This window comes from Zonotrichia albicollis, chromosome 14, assembly GCF_047830755.1.
Source record: "Zonotrichia albicollis isolate bZonAlb1 chromosome 14, bZonAlb1.hap1, whole genome shotgun sequence".
Lineage (NCBI taxonomy): Eukaryota > Metazoa > Chordata > Aves > Passeriformes > Passerellidae > Zonotrichia > Zonotrichia albicollis.
This window is the reverse complement of record NC_133832.1, coordinates 16,530,373-16,553,706: the sequence shown is the minus strand read 5'-3', so window position 1 is coordinate 16,553,706 and position 23,334 is coordinate 16,530,373. Positions and strand designations below refer to the sequence as shown.

General features: G+C 43.1%; 1 protein-coding gene across 3 annotated transcripts in view; it reads right to left on the bottom strand.

The window, feature by feature from the left end:
* The window catches only part of LOC106629447 (connector enhancer of kinase suppressor of ras 2), a 170,051-nt gene extending 147,572 nt beyond the window's left edge, over window positions 1-22,479 (bottom strand). The window contains exons 1-2 of one of the 3 annotated variants that reach the window (XM_074551825.1): window positions 22,184-22,479; window positions 21,853-21,926 (exon numbers count right to left, since the gene is read on the bottom strand). In XM_074551825.1, the coding sequence (XP_074407926.1) occupies window positions 21,853-21,919 (67 nt within the window). In that variant the 5' untranslated portion in view covers window positions 21,920-21,926; window positions 22,184-22,479. Of the gene's footprint in view, window positions 1-21,852; window positions 22,158-22,183 lie in introns of those variants that run through there. The other 2 variants (XM_074551824.1, XM_074551826.1) reach the window with 2 other exon arrangements.
* Window positions 22,480-23,334: the final 855 nt, after the last annotated feature.

Here is a 23,334-nt window from a genome sequence, read left to right as displayed (position 1 = left end):
TTCTGGAGGCTGCAGGGAAACCTGGATCATAATCTTCAGGCTCTTTTCTGCCCTGAACTGTTTCTGTGTGCTCAGGATGTTGGATGTTTAAAGCCTGAATACCTGAGCACATTGATTGTATTTTCTGAGAGCAGCTCAGTGTTAGGCTGGGACCCATCATGCAACAAAATCATTAAAATATGGATTATTGGAGCCAAGCAATTTTGGTAGTATATTTAAAATAGTGCTATTTTCACAGGGACATTTCCTTTCCAAAACCTGGGAGATTCAAAAGAACACTATGTATGAGAAGAAAGCAAGCACCAAATAAACAAATGAGCAAAAAAGTGGATATAAATTATCCACATATGCATGTGAATTTGCATTTCATAGCACCCACATTATTCTCTTCATCCATTGCCTTAAAACCAAGAGAAACATGGTTGAACCCAACAAGGTATGAAAGGAAATAACTGACCCATTTATTTCCAGTGAAGTTAATTGTAAAAAGTCAATTTAAACAACCTGATGGTTGGGTAAATCATGAAGGTCTGGTGGTGTAAATTCATAACAATGGCAGCAGAGCCTGTGGGACACTTTGCAGGGACACAGCCCTGACCAAGGCACTGCTGGGTTGCCACTACCCCACTGTGAGTGGCTGCTGAGCCCCTGGGATGTGGCAGGGCTGCTGGAAGCAATTTTCCTGTGTAACCCTTGGAGTGGACTGGAATGAGCTGTGAAAGCCACCCAAACGTGAACTGTATCTGTCAGCCCCAGGATCCAGGTGGAGTTTGGTAGGTGTGTTGTCACAGATATCTTTTGTGAAAAATCTGTGAAAAATCCTTTCTTTAGGATTTTTCCCTCTTCTGGGAAGCTGAGGCCCCAGAAGAAGAATGCAAACAATGGTCATCTGCTGCTGTGGAACGCAACAGGTGCACCTGGGATTGGCCCATGTTCCATGTGTACAATCAAGGGTCAGTCAAAGACAAACTCTCTCTGGGACAGAATGGGAGAGAGCTCCGTTGTTGATTCATTCCTTTTTCTATTCTTAGCTTAGCAGCTTCTGAACTTCTCTCTCTATTCCTATTAGTATAGTCTTAATGTATTATATATCCTAAATTAATAAATCCAGCCTTCTGATCATGGAGTCAAGATTCTCGTCTCTCTCTTCACCCCTGAGGAACCCCTGCAAGCCCTGCAATAGTGTGTGCTCACAGCATTCCTGCAGAGCTCTCCCATGGAAAAGCCTTGCAGGTCCCATTCTCAGGAGAAGGCAGCACAAGGAGCCCTTGCTCTGCTGAGCTGGATTCCCCCAGAATTCCCTCACTGACTTTTCCTGGGAAGACTTTACAAGGAACATCAGCACAAACCCCTCAGCTCCACCTCCTCCCTTCCTCCTGCTGTGGGTTTCCACTCTTCCCATGGATATTTTATGGGAATATTCCAGCTCTCACTTTGTGCCAGCGTTTCCAGTCATCCCCTGTCCCAGAGGAATTAACCAAAAAGCCATTTTATGTCCTGGGGACCATCCTTGTCAGGCCTGAAGCTCCCACCAGCAGCACTGGGTATTCCCAGTGTTAGATGGACGCTGCAAAGGTTGTGAAGAGCCCTCAAGCCTGAATGTTCAAAGAAGAATAAAATAAGGTCCAGGATCATCTAAATGCACTAGGATATGAGTCCAGAGTTGGATGTGGAATTCAGGGGGTTTCAGTGGCACATTAAGAGACACCAACAGAGGGATTGATCATGTTTCCATCAAGTCTCTTTATCCTCTTTCCAAGGTTATTCATCCTTTCTCCACCACATTCTAGGTGGTGTCTGTTCCTTAACTAGACTGTCAAAAACTCCAGGTTAAACCCCTACTGTGACTTTAACTATGGGTTAAAATCATTTAGAGTGTTTAAAGTGATCCACAGAATTTTCAGAATTGACTTTCCACAGGAGCAGATCCTGAAGATATGCAGCTGCTTGTCAAAACTGCAGTCACAGAATCATCGAGGTTGGAAAAGGCCTCAGAACCACTGAGTGCTCCTCAGCTGCTGAAAACCAGCAGGATTTACATGGAATGTGGATCCCTGGGACAATAATGTGCTTTTTAACACTCTGCTCCCCATTTGAAAGGTTTCATGTCAATCAGTGTGCCTGTTAGAAATAGAATATATCCAGATCAGTTTTCCTTGGTGAGTCAGCTTTAGTTCTTTGTTTCATTCCTGAGAGTTTGAGTTGGGAAAGCTTCTCCTGCAAACACTGGACTGAAAGTCTGGAAAGTTGTTTCAGTAAATTCTGTCCTGGTGGAAGTTACCAACAGATGAAGGCAGATATTGGCAGCTCTGTTGTGGTTTTATTAAACACAGTTGTCTCTGACTGCCCTCAGTATCAGGTAAATCATTCTTTTCCCAGTTCAAGGCTGAGCATTTAATGCAGCAGAATAAATTTAGGCTTTCACTGCACAACCTTCTGTCTGTTCTTTTCCAGTTGCAAACATGATCCTGTGAGAATCCCCCAGGTGCACAGCCCAGATCTCACCCCCATAACCTAATCTTGCTTTTTCTGCACTTCTCCTTCAGTATTTTATTGATTACTGTGTCAATGTTTGAAATCCCCACCTTTCACAGTCATTCATTATGCATCTGCTTCTCTTTAATTATTCTAAATAATTATTTAATATTCTCCTTTTTCTGGACAGATGTTTCTGGCTTTGCTACCTTCACTTTTCTGGAAAAGTGCCAGATACCTCTCTCCTCTGTAGCGTCTTTTTTTCCCCTGAAAACACAGGGGCTGGATGGTTTGCCTGCTGCAGTGATCTTGATGTGAACTGATTGTCCTTCATTAAGTGCCCTGACTTTTGCTTCCAGCTCCACAGTGGAAGGTGCTCACTTTGTGAGGGGTTCAGGCCAGGGGAACCTGAGCTGAAACTCACATTTGCTGTGTGAGCAAGACCCTGAACGCCACCAAGTTTCAGGCGACTTGTGCATCTAAAAAACCATTTACATCTTTTCCTATCTACATTTGGAAGCACCTGACTGGATTCTAGGAGTAGAAGTTTTAAAGAAAACTGTTGGAAGGGCTGTGAGAGAAACCCTTTTTTGTCCTACAATTCCAATTTGTGCTGTAGCCTGACAGTCCTTCCCACTGTCACTGCCACTCACGTGCAAACCCACGAGCTCCTTCTGTGCAGACACTGAATTCTTTGAATTTTGGTACAATAGCAACCCCTTGGCAGCTGTAGACGCCTGTTATTAGGAGAGATGATTCTCTGAATATTCCTCTATAGAGGGAGAGGCTTTTGAGAGGCTGTGATTTGCATGGCATGTGCTGATGTGCAGTTTGCTGTCCCAGGGAACGGAGCTCCTTTGTGTGTGGGAGAACACAGCTGACAGCAACAGCAAAGCCTGAATGGCTCCCACAGCCATGGCAGCAAAAATCCCCTGCCATTTGGAATGGCTGCTTGGTTTGGTAATCAATTTATGGATTAATCAATTTATGGATGCATTTTCACAAAGCTCCTGCGTGCCCCAGTCTGTTCTAGTCGCCCATTTTCTGTCAGATGGAAAAATCCCCTGCTGTTTGGAATGGCTGGTTGGTTTGGTTTGGTAATAAATTTATGGATTAATCAATTTATGGGAATATTTCCACAAAGCTCCTGCGTGCCCCAGTCTGTTCTAGTTGCCCATTTTCTGTCACAAGCTCCTCGAGGTGTCTGAGCCCAGGAAACTCCACTGATTATTTGCTTTCATTTTTACAAACAGCTATGACATTTAAAGGCATTCCCTTCATGCAGCTCGTTTTCAAAGATTTTCTGTGCCCTCAGAGCTTGGTTTGGGATTCAATATATTTTTAGAGAGCAATACTTTCTAGTACTAATACTTCGTGCCCACACAAAATGAACTATTGCTTCATGTGCTTCCTGATTTGCTTCCTCTGGAGTAACTTGATGTCTTCCAATGATGGAATATCATCATTTGAGCCAAATTGAGCCTCCTCCCACACACAGACATTCCATAACCATAATGGAAATACTTCTATGAAAAAAATTGAGATTGGTTATTTACTAAAGGAAGAAATATTCTTCTTTACGGGTGCAATCAGAAGTTTCCAACATTTGATACTCTCAGTGGTCATTTTGTCCATCAGAGGATCTTTCAGGCAAGACTTTAAGGAAATACAGGCATTTTATTTACTCCATTTTACATTTTATTTAATCCAATTCTCATAATTCTTATGATTTCAAAGTTACTCACAGAAACATGGAAATCAAAGGCAACTGGATGAGACAAATGCACTTTATTCTTCTACAGAACACGGCACCTATGGGGATAAACTAAATGTGACCCTGAGAGCTGTCAGGACAAATTAACTGGTCAAAACCCATTTGAACAAATTCAAATTTAAACTGTGTCAAACTAAAAAGAGAGGTCTCTCCACTGTCATACTTAACATTTAGACCTACAATGTTTAAGGAGCCACATGCACCTTTAATTTTTTTTTCCCTAAAGGACAAACTTATTTTAAAAATAAACATTAATATCTGAAGCATTACTGAATTCTTGCCAGCAGCCAGAAAGAGCTTAAAAAGTCAGGGAAAAAAGGACTTCTTTTGAGATGGAAATTAACTCAGTAAAAATGATCAGATCTGCCAAACTGGTAACGTGATGGCTGGGAATTTCAGTGGCGAGCAAAACCAGTCTTCATTTTTCAGGCAGATGACCCAAATGTCAAAGGATTGCATGAAATCAGAGGTACCTCTTTGGAGTGAAGTCCTGCTGGTGAGAGAGGCAATTCCTCATGCAAAAAGGCCCAGCCTGTATTCTGAAAATTGGCCAAGTCATCCTTGTGAAGCTCAATGTGAATTGTGGATGTTCCTAACTGAGCCAATTAATTCCAGAATTAACACCCCAGCGAAGATGTTGTAGACACTCAGTGGGAGCCCCTGACCACAACAGTGCACCAGATGTATCTGAGGTAAACAACACACGAAAGCAAACAACTGGATTATAATTCTGCTGAAGGTTACTTTTAAATGTGGTGGTTTTTTTCCTTCTGGAATTGAAAGATGTGGGAGCCTTTTCTATTTAGGAAATGACATACCTTGAAAACCCATGGACAGAAGCCCATTGTGTCATTTGTGTTTCTGAGCTGACCTTCCCTAGACTTGTCATCTGCCAAAAGGGACACCCAAAAGTGTCTGAGGAACCACCTGAGAACCAGTCAGAAGCTGCCCTGCTCCTGAGAGTTGTTCTGTGGGATTTTAAATCCACTTTTCCAGCCCAGAGAATTGTTTTGTGCAGGAATTGTTCACCTGTGCCTCCCCTCGTGCTCCTTTGTGCAGCCTCACCCCTCAGAGCCCCTTTGCTGCTGGCACTGATTTGTGCCTCTCCCCAGGGCCCTGTGCTCCCACTCAGCACAGCAGCCCCTCTGCAAAGTGCAGGCACATTTATAATTCATGTTTTTGCCTCTCAGAGCAGCCACGGGGTTTTCTGAGGTCCTGTTCTCACTGCAGCTCCGTGCCTTGGTCATGGGAAATCCACTTTGCCTGGGCTTTGGGGCATTGCTGAAGGGTGAACTGGGGATTGCAGGGTTGATTCTGCTTCAGCTGAACTCTGGACTCAGCTTTAGCTGAACTCAGGATGAGCAAGATCAGGCATTTCAGGAAGAGAACATGCCCATCAGCCTGCATTTAGGGAGTATTCTGAGATGCTGTTTCCTGTGTTTGAAGCACTCCCTCTTCTGAGACAAAATGTACTGAGGAACGAGCCCTTGAAACTCTGTGTAAAATAAACAAATATTCTTCTGGAATCAAATTAGTTACCATTTTATTCCTTTTTTTTTCTTCCCTCTTAATTGCTTACTTCCATTTTCTCCTGATGGAGCACTTAAAACGGAGCTGTTGGTTAGAAATTCAAAAAACTGAAGTGAAAATTGTGTAACTCAGACTGTGTTTAGTGCTCCACATTCTCACTGTGCCTTTTAATTTTGTAACAACCATTAGTGGAAGGCCTGACAAATGGGAAAAAAGGCTGAAACCTGGGAAAAGAAAGTGTCAGAATAATTCCTTGCTCTTCTCCTTCTTTTCGTCTACAAATGAAGACTGAGATTACATCAGTGGGAAAAAATAGAATCAAGAAGGAGAGATGTGATGGAAATTCCTATAAAATCCATTCTGTGATTAGAGGTATCATGAAGTGAATGAAGAAACACAGGGGATTGCCTGGAGTTTTCTTTGAACTCAGAGGCATCAACGCGTGGCAGTGCAGACAGCTGCACTCTTTGTGAAGTGGCAATCTTTCCTGATATATTTATTATAGAAAAAGGAAAAAATATTATATGCACTTCTTGAAGTGAAAAAGAGACAGGCAGGGTAGTGTGTTTTGAACCAAGACACAAAACCAGTGTGTTCTCTAGATTAATGAGCTAATAAAGATCTGTAATGCAGGGAGTACCAAGAGAGAAACCAGCAAATTTTACATATTCTGTTAATGCCTAACACTGAGTGGGATTTTGTGTCTCAGAGATCTGTGCAGTGCAGGACTGAAAAGAAACTGAGCATAGCATTTTCACTCTATTAAATTGCAAAACGAAATATTTCTGCGTCTAGGGCTGGTTATGAAGGGATAATTCTCTCACCCATGGGAAACAGGAAGATGGGACAATTGGCAAAGTTCTTGGAATTATGATTTGAACTCTTATTCAAATAGATCAAAAAGTGCCTTTGCCATTGGGCTCTTCAGTTCCACCAAACACTGTTGATTTGTGGAGTTTGTTTGGTCATGGACACAAAAAAAACATGGAATAATTCCATATTCTGGGAGGGGTCCCAGGATCTGAGAGCCCCATTCAGTGCAGGGGCTGCTGATGCCATCCAGGGGGGGACATAGTGATTTGAATTATCTGATAACAAAAATAGAAGTGGAATTTCCTTGGTGTTTTATGAGACATTTGTTTCTGAGTTGGTTTGGTTTTAGAAGCAGTTTTTGGGATCACATCCCTGTCCATCATTTTTCCTAAATAAATCCAGAATCCCAGAATGTTTTGGATTGGAAGGGGCGTTAAAGCCCCCCCAGTTCCACCTTCCACTGTCCCAGGTTGCGCCAAACCCCATCCAAAGTGGCCTTGGATTTCTAGGGATGGAACATCCCAACAAAAATTCCATTCTAACTCTTGGAAAGGAAAATTTTCCAACTTGTTGCATCCCTCAAAATAAAGGAAATGTCAAAGCTGAGCATGCAATGCTGGAAAAAGCAGTCTGAGTAGTAAAATGTTTCATTCTATTAAAACTTGTTTTGGTACCACATGATAGAGGAAATTCATGTTTTTGTTGCATTTATTGAGTTTTTAATCTAGCAGTGTTTCTTCAACATAAGTAAATACACTGAAGTATTTAAATGCTTTTGAATTCCAAGGGATTTGACACTCCCAAGTGTAATTTCAGCCTTTTAAAATTTATAAATATTTTATAAAAATACAGAATATATCACGGTTTAATTACTTAGGATGACTTATCTACTCTCTGAGAAGTTTTCTATAATTATTATTCACTTTTACCACAGCAAAATGTTGTTATATCAAGAAAGATGATCTCTACTTCCACGCATTTATTTTATTTTATTTTATTTTATTTTATTTTATTTTATTTTATTTTATTTTATTGTATTTGCATATTCTTGTTTTTCTTGCCATCCTTCTCAGCCTCACCCTAATGCAAATCAAGGACCTTATTCGTATGCAATACTTTAATTTCAAGCCCTGTAAGATGACACTGTTAAATATTTGCACTGTGTATTTTTACCAGCAGATTCTTCATCAGCCACAGATTTCTGCCGCAGCAAATTTCAGCTGAAGTCAAGGGGCACAGGTTTCTAACTGCCACATAGAATTTCAGTTTTCTTCCTGAATGACCTGCTTAGAATAATTAGCTTTTTTCCTTATGCTGAGCTGACAGCTACCTGGCAAACAGCAGGTGCTCTCAATGTTAATAATGCTGTGCAGCCCAAGGCCCTTTTCCTTAAATTCTTAGCATAAAGAAGATTGCAGCAAAATCATATTTGTTGAATAAATTGTGAAGATGTTTCAGCTTAACGGAATCAGAGAGGAAATCCAAATACACAAAGCAAGGAAAAGAGAATTAATATTGTATTTTCCCAGAGGCTTTGGTTCACCAAGTGCCTGGTTTGTGGTGCTGAGATCTGTAAATGATTCCTGGTTAGTGCTGGGCTGTGAATTAGTGATGGCCCAGCAGAGGCTTGGCTGTGGACAGGAATGTTCTCCATGGCCTGGGAACAGCCCAGCACAGTCTTGGGATGGAGAATCCTCAGGAGATTTTTGATATGTGGATTTTTGGAAGGAATTTTGGATGAGTTAGACACAGGACCTCTGAATTGATATCTATTATGTGATTTATTTCTTTATCTTCTAGATATGCAGGAAAGGTGAGTTTGGCTCACATCTTCACTGCATGGTTCAGAAAGCCACAAGCCCTCTAGTTACAAGAACTTTTAAGGATTTATTGACCAATAAAACAGTGCCAACAAGGATATTTATACTTTTGACCCACTCCTTAATATTTTGTCTTATGGACTCACGCTACAGTGTGAGCTTCCTTAGCTAATCATTATGTGACACACAAATCCTGCATGTTCTAAACTCTTTGTTTACCTTTGCAACTATTTTTACTTTTTCTATACCCTAAACTCTGAAACTCCAAACTTTCTTCCACTTCAAGAAAGTTTGGAGTTTCAGAGTTTAGGGCATAGAAAAAACCACAATTTCTTCCACTTTTGGAGAGCTGTGGGGTATAAGAGGGACAGGAAGGTTCCATTCCAGAGGGAAGCACATGGAGCACTCCTGAAGGCCTGGATTCTGTCATTAAAAAGACTTTTCCCTTGTATTTTTGTAACAATCATCTAATGATTTCCAACCCATATGCCTGTACCAGATGTCTGAACCTTCACAGGCCAGATCATATTTATTCCTTCAGACAAACCACTTCATATTACTTAGCAATAATCCTCAGGATCATTATTATCATTCTCATCACTTCAAACCCAAACACAGCGAATATGATGAATAACACACTTCAATTTTCCCCCTTGATTAATGGGCTGTGTGTGTGTGCACAAAAACTCTTCAGTCTGCAAGATGTGATTTCCCTGGTGAAGCCATTGCTGGCCAGATCTTTCCTGCACTGTGGAACGATTGGAATTCTGAAATGCAAGCACCCAAAATGAAACTTTCCTGTGCTGCAGATATTAAAGGTATTAATTGCCATTTCTCTGCATTTCCCTGTGCTTTCCTGTCATTATTAATAATTGTTACTCTTAAAAGACTTGTGAAATACCTGCAAAAGACTTGTGAAATACCTGCAAAACTCAGAACCTTTATTTGCATCACTGGTTTGCACTTCAGCCCCTCAGAACTCCTTCTGCCCCTTTAGCAATCCCAAACCAATGAAACCCTGGGGTTTTGCTATATTCCAGAGCCAAAAAAGAGTTAACAGCACACGGTGCAGATAAGGTTGTCATTACCCTTTGACAGTAAATATTGCTTTGTGCCAAGCTGGCCGATCTGATAAGGAGCAGAACCTCCCAGCAGCAGGATGCTGATAATGATCCCAGCAGCTCTGAGCTCCTGCACACAGGCCACGCCATCCCCTCCTGAAATGCAGCACGGACACAGCATGGCTGTCCATTAAAGCTGAGTTTTGTGCCCTGCTCGATGGTTGATGCAGCGCCACCCTCCCCCAGGGGCTGCAGGAGGGGACCAGGCCACAGCTTTTAGCTTTGTTTTTCAGAGCATTCCGACTGCTTCCCATCACCCCAGCCTGCTGGAATCTGTTTGGATCACACTTTGATCAGGGGAAAAATGGAAATGCCACCATGATGGCTTGGTTTAATAGAGATTTAGAAAAATGATCAGTTTCTGAGCTGTAAATCCCATATTTACCTTTACATCAGCGTGTCCATTTCTAATTGGATGTTCTGCAAACCAGAGTCAGTGCACCTGTACACCAACAGTGCTTTTCACTTCATAGAACACAGAATCCCAGAATTATTTGGGTTGGAAGGGACCTTAAAGCTCATCCCATTGCAGCCCTGTCCTGCAGGGACACCTTCCCCTATCCCAGGTTGCTCCAAGCCCCATCCAACCCGGCCTTGGACATTTCCAGGGGCAGCCACAGCTTCTCTGGGCACCTGTGCTGGGCTCTGCCCACCCTCACAGCCAGGAATTCCTGCCCAATATCCCATTTAAATCTCCCTTGCTTCAGCTTAAACCCATTCCCCCTGTCCTGGCACTAAATGTTTTTATTTAATTAAAAATTTCAATTGCATATTTGTCTCTGTGTCTTTTATCAGAAGTCATTGCAGCATAGCAGTCCCAGACTGCCATGTCTTTTTTTCCATTCCTAGGATTTCTAGGGAGGTTTTGTTTCAACTCCTGTTGGTATCCTGCTCATCTATAAGCATTTATTGATTTTTAGAGCCAAACCAACAAGTAAAAACACAAGAGTGGGAAACAGGAATTGCAAAGAGGCAAAATGGAAGATAATGGAGGTTGGAAATGAGGCTGGCTTTGACAAACCCTGTTTTACTAAACCCTGCTTAACAAATCCTGCTTTACTTAACTCTGCTTTAACAAACCCTGTTTTACTAAACCCTGCTTAACAAACCCTGCTTTACCTAACTCTGCTTTAACAAACCCTGTTTTACTAAACTCTGGTTTAACAAACTGCTGTAACAATCTCCGCTCCCTTGCTTGTTAAAACTGGTTCTATCAAGACAACCCTTGGCAGATCACTACAATTTTTAAAATTAAAAAAATGTGTCTACACCAGCGCATGACTACACTGTGATCTAAAGTGTCCCTCAAGAATATTTCCTAATTAAACTGCTTGATCAGTTTTATTACCTTAATCAGTGCAGCCAGCCTGCAGGAGGGACTGACACTTCTGTAGGATCCTGCACTGCAAGACTGGATTTATTTTCAGAGCTGTCTCTCTCTCACCAGCCTGATTTTTAGGCCAGGTTTACCTCTGTGTGAGGTTCACTAAAATGAGTTTAACTTCAGCCAGGTCTAGGAGACATTTTGCAGGAAATTTAAAACCAAAAAAAGCTCTTCTTGTTGTGTTTTATGGTGCAAAAGGCTGTTGAGAGTCACTGGGATTGAAAACAACACAGATCACAGAGCAGCCCAACTGTATATCCTATGGAATTCCTGATTCTTCAGGAAAAATCTCAGTTAGTGCCCCATTCCCAAGATTATTACAGGAGATTAAGGAAGACAACATAAGTTGTTTTCAAATACATAATTTCCAGTACTTTTGAGGCATCTTATTAATTTATCTCAGAGCATAACTGATCATCTAGAAATGCAAATCAAGATTATTTGCCAAAAGCCCTTGACTACAAGAAGTGGTAAAATGTCCTTCAGACCTAGATAATACGAAATAATCTTACCTTCAAACTCCTCTGTTCTTCTTGGATGTTTTTTGGAAACTTTGATTTTTTTTAACTCTCCAAAGAATCACAGTTCCTGTTTCAAACTGTGTTTGGCCAATATTTTAACATATCCACTACATGGTGCATTTTTTTTTTTTCTGGTAAATTTGTGGGTTTTCTCTGCACCAAATCTTAATTATGCAAATTCTGTTATCATTTTGGGAATGCTTAGTCATGGAGCTTCATTGCCATGTTTTTGGGGGTGGTAACTGTGGAGCAGAGAAAGACAGTGGCTCCAGAAGAATTAGTGATGGTCTGACAGGAAAATATAAATGATTCTGGGATATTCTGAACTGCTCCAAATGGATAATAATTGTGTTATCAGGCATGGATGCCTACCAGGGTTAACCATAGGTGCAATGGATATTTTTCTCCTCTTCCACCATTGTTGGTTATTTCATGATGAGGACAAACAGAGACTGTTCCAGGCTTTAGCATTGAGCTACAAGGGTTCATTTTGTCCTTTTATGTGACAGCCTGCCAGTTTGCAGGCAAAAACATAAAAAAAAAAAAAAATACTGTCTATCATTTTCCCCTGGAAAGATGGGACATTAATGAGATTTGAAAGAATAATTTGATGAGAATTTCAGCAATTCAAATCAAGTATGACATTGGAGGGTGAAAGGAAAGCAAAGAGCACTGGGGTGAGTCCTGACAAAACACAGAACTGGAGAGCTTTGGCTCTCCTGGAATTCCTGCCTGCATGTCCTGACAGGGAAGCTGGAGAGCTTTCAAACCCATAATGGGATCTTTAAACCCCTTTGATAAAATGGCAAAGATTATGTGAATTAACTCATTCCAAAAGCCAGGATTCCTCATCTACCTTTTATTCCTAAAGTTGATCATAAAAGAAAATAAAAATATAGAAAATATTTTAAGAAGAAACTCTGCTAGTTTGATACCAGAGGAGACCTTCTTAATGGAGAAACTACAGATCTACCTTCAGATAAATAAAATGTGGCAAGGGGGGGGACACACAAAGAAAATGGGGAATAGAAAACTCCTTTCCATGTGCTGAATGACATTGATGGCTCTTGGAATGATTCACAGATTGAGTTAAAACACTTCCATTGCAGGATCATTTGAGCAATTTGGTTTCTAGTTAAAGTATTGCCTCATTGCTGATATGCAGATAATGATTGCTGCTGCCACAAAAGGCACTGATAATTTGGTCTGAGACTTTTCAAATAAACAAGAAATAGTTGATATGATGTCCCAGTGTATATTTCTCTCTGCAGGTGATGGCTTCCTTAGCATATTTCCCAAAGTTTTAAAGTCCACTTATGAAAGATTTGAGAAGGATCTTCCTCCATTTTTCCAGTAGTTTTTTTTTAGCTTATACTTTAAGTTTATCTTTCTTTTTCTATCCTATGTGGAAATTTCCCGGCTATTACTCTAATTTATCTTTTTTGTTACTCAGACAATTATTTGTTACATTATTGATGGATTATTCACTAGCTCTTTTCCTTCTCCAGGGTTTCTTTCTGCAAGAACAGCATTGCTGAGCTGCTGCCCTAAGTGGATCCATTTCTTTCTATGTGACATTCAAGTAATGAATATTCCAAACTCTGTTGGTTCTGAACTTCTCTTACATTACTCTACCTGTTCCCTCCAACCACATGATACAAATACAAATTTCAAGGGTTCTTTTTTTTTTGAGTGTCTTTTTTCTCTGTAAACTACAAAGTTGGGGGTTTTTAATAACTAGGGGGATTTCTCAGTGTGGCTTGGCAATGAACAATGGAAATCTCTTGACAATGGGCAATTAAAGTCTCTCTCAGTGTTCAGGAATTGAGGGCATTTTCAGGATGGTGCTGAGTGATCAGTGACAGGTTCCTGCAGAGGCCTCTCCTGGATTTAGGAATGTGCAGCGCATTCCAGTGTGGTGTAAACTCATGGAATCCCGGACTGGTTTGGGTGGGGAGGGACCTTAAAGCCCATCCAGAGCCACCCCTGCCATGGCAGGGACACCTTCCCTGTCCCAAATTGCTCCCAGCCCTGTCCAGCCTGGCCTGGGACATTCCAGGGATGCTTCACCCAAAACTTCTCTGGGCAGACTGTGCAGGATTTCATTATTGGATACCACTGGGCAGGATTTCATTATTGGATACCACTGCTGGGCCTCCCTCACATCTCCCAGAGAACCAGCATTTCATGGTGTGTGAGAGAGACCTGAGCAGCATCCAGGCTATTCACAGGAGATTTTAATGAAGAATCAGTGAAACAGCAACATTTGCCTTCTTCCAACTGCCCCTCAGAGCTCCCAGGAGCTGGGCTTGGCTTCTTGAGCCTGGTGGTTTTCAGCTCCCGTGGGATTTTGGATGCACTTCACTTCCAGATCACTGCAGTCCTCAAAGCTTAAAAATTTTGATGTTAAATGACCAAACTCCTTCACAATCTAATGCTTCTTGTCCATCTCATTATGAACAAGGCAAGAAAAATGGAGAGAAATGTGAATAAACAGGAGAGAGGCCAAAAGGGAATGGCGGAAGCTGGTGGGGAGAGAGAGAAGTAAAAATGCTTTAATTCAGGTGCTCATTGGCATTTCAGGGCTGGCACCCCTGTCTGCCTGCTCTCAGAGGGTTTTCCATGTAAAAGAAGCAGATGTGCCAAAAGAATCTTTTCTAGAGCTGTAGCAGTTTCAGCACACTTATAAAAACCACAATTTCTGCCTAAAGAACTCCTGGAATCCCCACACTTTTTCTAGGCTCTGTTTGGTGCTTAGAATGAAAAAGATGGACATATTTGTAGGGAATAAAGCTGAATGTATTTTGTAAAATTACTGCCTGCTACGTTTTTATTTCAAACACGCCACCTACGTTGGAACTAAAAATGCTCCACAGTCTTTTTATAATTCATCTTTGCTGGAAAACAGTTGGTGGAGAATTTGAGTAGGAAAACCCAAACATTGCCTTGGCCTTGAATCCTCCTGAGCTCTTCTTTGCAGAGGGTCAGTGAGGATATGTTTTAGGAGCTGTTTGAGTGTTAGTTAATCAGAAATAATTTCATTTTGATTCATCACTAGAGCCCTTCACTAATTCAACCCCATAATTTTTACCTCTCTCTGAATCCTCCTCCTGAACCTTCCCTTTCCAGCTCCTGCCCTCACTGAAATGGCTTCAGGGAAGAGAAAGTCATGTTTACTGAAAAACCAAAACTGCAAAAGTAGCAATTGAAATTAGTAATGCAAAACAGCATTTAGAAAATATCTACAAAATCACTCTGGGTGGAGAGGATGAATGCAGATTATTGCTCAGCAATATTTGATACTACTGTGGTTAATTCAGTCAAATGGCTCATTTAATATCAAGAGAGTCACTAATTCCAGCACAGAGCCACAACCTCCATTTCTGTCAGCGTGGCAGGACAGCAGCTCTAAAAGAATGGCACTAAAAGGATAAACTCTGCCTTTTTTAGCTTTGAAATCTTTGTAGGTGCTAAAACAATTTTGCAAAAGGACAAATCTCAGTTTACTTTTAAATTTCCTTTTTTTCCTTGCAAAGAGAAGCACAAGGCATTGAACCCCTCAGAATGAGCCCCAAGGAGATTCCTCAGGCAGGAATATTCCTTTAGCCAAGCACAGGGAGCATTTGGAAGCATTCCTGGAGGACAGGCCCAGGGAACAAGGAGCTGCCTTCCCTGGGGTCTGAGACAGGATGGGAGCAGAGATTTGCTCCCCCATCCAGGCAGGGTTTTCCATGCACTGAAATTATATTAATAATATATTTTTCTGCACAATTCCATGTTTCTCAAACTGCTTTCCAGCCCAGGCAGCCAGGAATCCTGTAGCACTGAGATGTTCTGCTATTTTTCTAGGAAATCCACATTTTACAAACTGGTGGCAGTGTCACACACAGAGTTCTCAGTGTTATGGCACATGGGCTGATGTCAACCCTGCCAAAGGAAGGAAAAAATTACAAATTGGAAAGAGTGGGGCAAGAAAGTCTGGGAAGAAACCATGAAAGCATCTCATTGCTGAGCAGGATCCAGCAGCTTCCTGACACACAGAACCTCATTTAACGCGGTCTGAAAGTGTCATCCACAGCAGCCAATTTACCCGGAATTTTGCTTCAATAAGGTGAAGCACTGTGAGGTGATGGAGAGCTGGAGAAGGCTGAGCTCTCCTGAACTTGCATTTCCACTCTGCCCTCCCTGGGATGGTCAGGACTGGGAGGAAGTTGGGATTTTGCATAATTTTAGCACATGGTAAAGGTTACAGGGCCCAGCAAGGCGTGACACATTGTCTGACTGCTAGTATTAAGCTGCAAGACAATAAAGTAAATTTCTTTACATAATGACCTGAAAGATTAGTTACTCTTGATAAATGTGACTTGAGAGACTTTCCTTGAGCTCAGACTTTGCTCTGGGAGCGGAATTACATTTCTTAAAAATGTCTGAACATATCTGCTTTATAGATAGGGAAATTTCAGAATACAGTCCTAAATAACCTGATCATAAATACAGACCATTAAATTGCTAAATGCTGCTGAAATCTTTTATGGAGACAAGGTTAATCCAGTTGGTTCTTGGAAGATATATGGACCAGTTTCTAATTGGTCCTCAAAGTGGAGTTAGTGAAAATGAGGTAATAGTGATAGGGATGCAGGAATACCTCAGCCAAAATAATTTCCATAGAGAATTAGAGATAGACCTGATTCAGGAAGGTCTTGGTACAACATTTAGCTGTGGCCAGCTGGCAATGACCCCAAGCATGGCTGCAGTCACTGGCAGGACACAAACTGGAGCCATGGGCTCAGCAAAGGGTTTTGTTCCTCCAGGCTGCCATTGGTGCACAAACTGAATTAAACTAAACCGAATTAAAGCTGAGTCAAAGCCTTGAGGGCACTGGCTCTGGGTAATCCTGCTCTGTTTCATACCTTAACCCCTGGGACAGGGAGGAATGGGAATTTTGGGAATGTTGGTGGAAGTGGAGCAGGTCTGGGTTCGCTTCTGGGGCTGCAGCTCTGACGATCACCAGCTCTGCTGCTCTCCTTGTGAAACACAGCAGGAAAACTTCTGAGCTTGGGACATTTGGGCATCATCTCCCGTGGTTTTTCTGGGAAATGCAAACTGTGAAATATCCAGGAGGAAGCCAGAGCTATAATCTCTTGGGGACTTTTCACATTTCAAAGATGAGAGTGATGATTCCCATGCAAGAACCATCCCAAGGACTTGTCTGAGCTGGTGGAAGCCTTGAGGAAGCATTAGGTCACTCTGCTGGGGACAGACTGGGCACAGGAACACTTCCAGAGGGACACTGGAGCTCTTCTCAGCTGTATTCCAAACCTCCTACAAGGGTAATGGCCCAGCCTTCCTGGAGAGCTCATTCCAACACTTAACTGTGCTGAATATTGGGAATTTGTGCCTTGGAATCTGACCTCTAGCACTCACACTGCAAAGCTGTCAGCTCTGAGGTGAGCTCTGCTGACCCTTTAAAAGCAAACAGTTTACAGCACTCAGGAGTTGTTCACAAAATTCATTACTGAGAAGCATTAAAGTCCCAAACTTGTGAGAGAAATCAGGGAGGGATTGCAGCCAGTTGTGATTCAGTGACTTAGAGACAACTGGAAATGTGGTGCCAGTGGAACACAGGAATCCAAGGGGGAGCCACAAGAGCAAATTGTTTGTTTCAGTTGGACAAGTGGTGAGAGCAGAGGAAAGCAGTGAAACCTTTACTTTAGAACAGCTTGGAAATTGAACTCTAATTCTGCATTTGTGGCTCAGGTCTCTCCCAAACCTATTTGTCTTTGGAAAGAGCTGAAAAAATGCTATAAAACCCACATTTTTCTAAATAAGGGATGACCTGGGTTATCTACTCCAGATTCAAACTGCACCTGGTGGAATTGTGCCCCTCCATTATGGGATGCTGAGGGCAGGAGGGGGATCAGGGATGCTGAGCATCCCCAGCTCAGCACCCCCAGGGTGAGACAGGATCACAGTGGATCCCAATGTGCCCAATGCTATAAAACCCACATTTTTCTAAATAAGGGATGAGCTGGGTTGTCTACTCCAGATTTAAACTGCACCTGGTGGAATTGTGCCCCTGCATTATGGGATGCTGAGGAGGGGGATCAGGGATGCTGAGCATCCCCAGCTCAGCACCCACAGGGTGAGACAGGATCACAGTGGATCCCGATGTGCTTCCAGCACCTTCTGAGATGTGATAAACACCATGTCCTGCACAGAGAGCAGGCTCCGTGGCTGCTCCAGCACAGGTACTGATCTATTGGGCAGCAGAGGGAAGGGAGAGGGGTTTGCCGAGCCCAGAATGTGCCGGGAATGTTAACGAGTCCTCTCACGTCACCATCCTCCCCTCCCTCCCTCCCTGCCTTCCCTTTCATGAGCCAGCCTGAAATCAGGGAATTACATGCTAAGGAAAACCCTTCAGCTAAACATATAATTATTCTGCACAGGATCAGTGCAGCATAGTTAATCAGTTTACCAACTGAATTAATTTTATTTTTTTTTTAATGTCTGCATCTCCTGTTGAGGGTGCAGAAATTCTGGATTTAAAGGGGAAAAAATGGCTCGCAGTTGTGAAATGAGTATCTACAGCAGATCATTTATTAGGAGAGAAACCTCCACTGCAGGCTGTTTTGGCAGACAAAGCTGTCAGCCCCCAGGACTTTGAATCACAGCCTCTGTGTGGAGTTATTACAGGTACTTAAGGAATAGCTGGTTTCCCATTTTAATTTTCAGCTGTTCAATAGCACTGCATTCTCTGAAAGTTACAGCAGTATTTCATTGCATTGTGTTTAATTTCATTTCCTCGCACTGCTCTGAAAAGTGAGTGTTTATTTGGACAGAGGTGTCACTTCCCTGTAAATGAGTTCACATTTTAAATGACCTACTTGTAAACTGCTCCCCTCAGGAAGTACAACATCTCCAATGCTCTGGCTTGTAAAAGTACAGAGAATTCCCCTCAGATTTTGCCTCCAATGGAAACACAAACTCTCACGCTTTTGTTAATTCAGTAAGACATCCTAGTTCCCCTCTGCACCCCAAACCCCCAGACTCTGTACAGGACCCTCAGTGCAGGTTCAAATGGACGGGTTTGGGTTTGGAGTGCTCACTGACAACCTGCAAAGTGTTCCTGAGTTTCGCAGGGAGCTCCTGCACCAAAAAGCCACAAAAATCTCCAGGTAAAGCATTCCAGATGCACGTCTTGGAGGGCAGCTTGCCATTTACTCCCATTTAACATGTTAAACCTGATCCAGGGAAAAGTGACCAGTTAGAAACCACTCCGAGCCTGAAGGCACTGGGGAGCTTTATGGGCAATGTTTGTTTTCCAGTGGGGAAATCTGAGCAAGGCAAAGGTTTTTCCTAAAAAACCCCTCTCTTTTGGGTCCACAGAACACATCCCCAGGAAAACAGGTAAGTTATGTAAGAAATGGCTGTAACCAGGGAAAACCCCTGAAAACCATTTGGAGATGTTTGAAATGTTGGAAAATTTGGGGGAAAAAATGAATACTGACTAAAAACTGTTGCTAAAAATACCTCCCCAATTAATGTTGTCAGCTCCTTTGAAACCTTCCCTTTCAATCACAGTGCTGCATCTGCTAAACTTAACAAAATATGTTTGTATAGAGACAAAACTATGCAGAGTTTTAACTTGTAGAGCCTCTGAGAGCCTCAGGAATGAATTTCCCCAGACTTGCATGGCCTTTTCAGGTTGTCCACACCATCAGATGCAGTTCCCTAATTGAATTCCAGTTGAGTGCGCTCCCGAGAAAGGAGCTGGGGATAAATACAAGATGCCAACTTGTCATTACAATGTTCCTTAAAGCCTACCCATTTTTACTTTTTTGGCAAGTAACATTTCCTAAAGGAAAAGAACAGAAGGGTGTCTCCTCTTGGGGGGGCTCAGGCTGCAGCTGCTGCTCTCATGGGATGCTGTAACCAGGACACGTTCTGGGACCTGGGTCTCAAACCATTAACATCATTTTCGTGGCTTCCTTCCATCTTCTCTACAGTTATTTGATGCTTCTGGTACTCACTGCTAGTTAGTTTCAAAGCATGGGCTTTGCTAGCAGATTTTAGGGATAAGTTCTAATGGCTTCAAGGGATATGATAAATGCAAGTTTTAAAAGCACGTTGCTATCATTTCCCTGTGAAATGTCATTTACAATCTCCACAAATAAAACTAATTCTCTACATATTTTTAAGCCCCCCAAAGGTATATTACAGAGGCAATATTTGTTGCATTGTTTATTAACATGTTGCTCTCTACAGTCAAGACAATACCCATTCCTAAAGTGGTAATTTTTTGAAAGTGTCTTTAATTTATCTCTTGATGCTGTGAAAGAAGTGACCTTTCAGAATAGAAGAGCTACATAAAATCTACCTTATCACTGCCAATCACTGCCTATGCAGCCCTTCAGCCTCCCTGCACATGGATTCAGCACAGTGACTGTAACAAACAGAGCTGAGCTGCACAACACATGGAAATTACAGGCACACAGTGGCCACAGTTGGGCGATTTTTGCAAAGTAAGGTAGTCACAAGTAGTTTTAAACTGACTCTGGTCTGCCATTTGTGTGGGTTAGGTCTTTCCTTTGGCTGCAGATGAACAATGCATCTGCAAAGGGATAAAAAGGAGGCTTGTAATATTAACATGGGGGAAATGGACAAATGTGCAACTTTCCTGTTTGTGGATGTGCAGCTCATGCTACCAAGGAAAATACCAACGTTGTGAATACTTCAATGTTCACTGCATTGTATTTACTGATGCTTGAATGCAGAGCACTGACAGTGCTGCCTACTCCAGATATCCCTGTGGATGGTGCACTGTGCAGGCTGGTATGGAAATCCAGATGTCAGGCAACTCCAGGTATGTAAAAACCTGCTGCTTGTGTGACCTTCCTCCACTGCACACCATGGGTTACTGCTCCCCAATATGTCACTGTTGTGCATCAGGAAGGATAAAAAAGTAGCAGGAAGTAATTTTAAATTTAGCAACAAGTATTCTACATGCTTTTACACTTAATTCACATTATAATTCAAGTAAGGAGTTAAATTAGCAGAGTGGTCTGTCCACTTTTTAACTCTGTTATGTCCTGGGAATGAAGGTGTGGGTCAGTAAACTCCTCTGCAAATACATTACGATTTGCTATCACCTAATGACATTGAAGCTGTGGAATCAATTCTATATCTAAAGGTTTAGGATCCATCCCAATGACCTGCTTAAACCCTCCCAATTACCCCGAGTTCCCAAACACCTGAGAAACAAAGTACATCCATTCCCCCAGACACCGTTTGCTTCACAAGACTCTGTGCTTGTAGAGGAATAATTAGCTGATAATGGCAACGTGTCTGATGAGCACCAAAACAGCCCAATTTCAGCGAAGTGTGGAGATGCAGCTCAGCAAAATGAGATCAGACCCATTCCCCTATTAATGAGAATACTTTGAAAGCTTTGAGGGCATTCGAGTGGGCATCCAATTCAACCCTCCCATAGAGTTCAGTCATCACATTACAGGAATCCTTTCCATGGGTAACCTACACCCCAAATTTGCACCTCTTCTCCTTATATAACAGAGATCCCCCGTGGCAGGAATTATTTGTCTCAAAGATAGGCAGCTCATCAGAAGCACTGTACAACAACACTAACGCATCCCACTGTGGGAATACAGTGGGGGGAAATTCTCCGCAGAAATTTAAACCACTTATCATCAGAACGATCCCTCGCCCTCCCATCCATCCCGCTCTGTTTGCAGCACAGCCGAGCATTGTCAGGCAAAACATGTCACAGCTGACGGCTGTGTTGTGAAGCTGCGAATGAGCAGGGAAATCATCATTCCTGTCAAGTTATCCCGGCGAGTTTCCCCGCTCAGCCCTGCGCCTTCGCTGCCGCGGGCGCGGAGCCTCGCACACCGGCTGGGCAGCCTGCACAGGGCAGGACACGTCCCTGGAGGAGCCCGGACAGGTCAGGACACGTCCCTGCAGGAGCAGGATGCCTCAGTCCAGCCCCCGGCTCCTGGTGCTCCTTGTGGTACCCAAAACTACAGAGCAGCGCTGCACAGCCACTGCATCACATCACCTGATGTGAGCAAACCAGAGCTAAGCAGGGCAAATTTAAAGCAGCCAAACATGCCGGCGTTACCCTGTGCGAGGCATAATGGAGCCGTGAGACACAAACACTTCGTGTCTGCATTGTCCAACAAATGCAGCTGATCCCGGCTCCGCTGCCGGCAGCAATTCCCAGAGCACGGCGCAGCTCCAGCAGCCTCTCCTCAGCCCTGTCTCCAACAACTACTGGGCAAAAGCAGCGCAGGGATGCTCGGAACTGAATAAACTCTTCCCAAAACAAAGAATGCGAGAGCACGGATGCAAATTGCCAGGATCCCAAGTACAGACAATACACGGCAATAAACGATCCTACCTTTCATCCAATCCACTACTTGCTTGGGCGTCCACTTGCTAATAGGTTCCATAACGAGAGCCATCATCAGATCACTTTATCATTCACACCAAAATCGGGGGAAAAAGGAGAGAAAAATCGTATCAGAGCATGGCTGGGCTACGAGAGCGGTCGGGTTTTACAGTGCAGTTCAAAGAGAAGATGATGCTTTGTCCCTCCAGGTTCCTCCTGCACTGATTCAGTAATGTATAAAATTACACTGCTTGATCAGCTCTGGCACCTCCCCCACTGCACACAGCCTGCAACACCCGGAGCACCGAGCCAGGAAATGGTGCAGTACAGACTTACTTACCACAGCCCGAGCCCGCCGAGCCCGGCGCGGATCAGGCACGGATCGCGCACGGAGCCAGCGATGCTCGCCCCGCTCCGCTCCAGCCGGCCCCGGGATCCTCATCGGGGAAAATGGCACTGCTGGAACTTGATGGCAGATTGTCTCGGCTTCGTTGTGAATATGCTGACTGTCACTCGGCTTAAAGTGAGGAGAGAAACGTCAGGATATCGCCTGGCATCTGGCAAAATGCTGAGCAGCTCCATCTTTACAATGCGAAATGTTGCTGGAGTCTTATACTGTGTAATCATGTAATTCAGAATGTCAAACACAGTATGAAAAGTCTTACCCAAGAAAAAAACTGCTGGGAGAAAACTCTTTTTTTTTCTTTTTTTTTTTCTGGCCACATTCAGGGCCAGGATATTTCCTCCTATGAGCTGCTCATTTTGTAGGGGAAGAATGACAGCATTGAGGGGGCAATTTGTACTACTACAGCACTTTAGGATAGACAAGTACAGCAAGTATTTTGACTCCCAGTACTGGGATCATTAGTCAACGTCTCCCTTTTGTTATGAAGGAAAAAAATGTTTTAATTACTCCTAATCCCGAAGTTTACTACCCTTCTGACAGATGAAGGTGAAACATTTCAATGAGACGTGCCAAACAGCACTTTTTGGACCCATTTGTGACTCTCTGCACCTCATGCAGCACAAATTCTGCAGCCTGTGGCTGAGAAGGTGCTGCAGGCTCCAACCTTTTGCCTGGGATCTGCAGCCCCACTATTTTATGTTAAGGAGAGAAACTCAAAGACCAGAAAAAAAGGCAGAACAACACAGTCCCACCTTTCCCTTCAGTGATCTTTCCTCTGTGCCTTTTCCTCCTGCACTGCTCCAAGCTTTCCAGCACATCAGGGCAAGAGGATGGTGATGTTCTGCTCCCCTGGGGCCGGGCTGAAGTCCCCAGGCTGAGATCTGTCCTCTCTCTCTCTTATATGGGGGAACATGAAATAGCAATGGAATCTTTATCACAGAGCCCCAGGGTGGTTTGGGTTGGAAGGGACCTTAAAGCCCACCCCGTTTCACCCCCTGCCATGGCCAGGGACACTTTCCACTTGCTCCAAGCCCCATCCAGCCTGGCCTTGGGCACTTCCAGGGATCCAGGGGCAGCCACAGCTT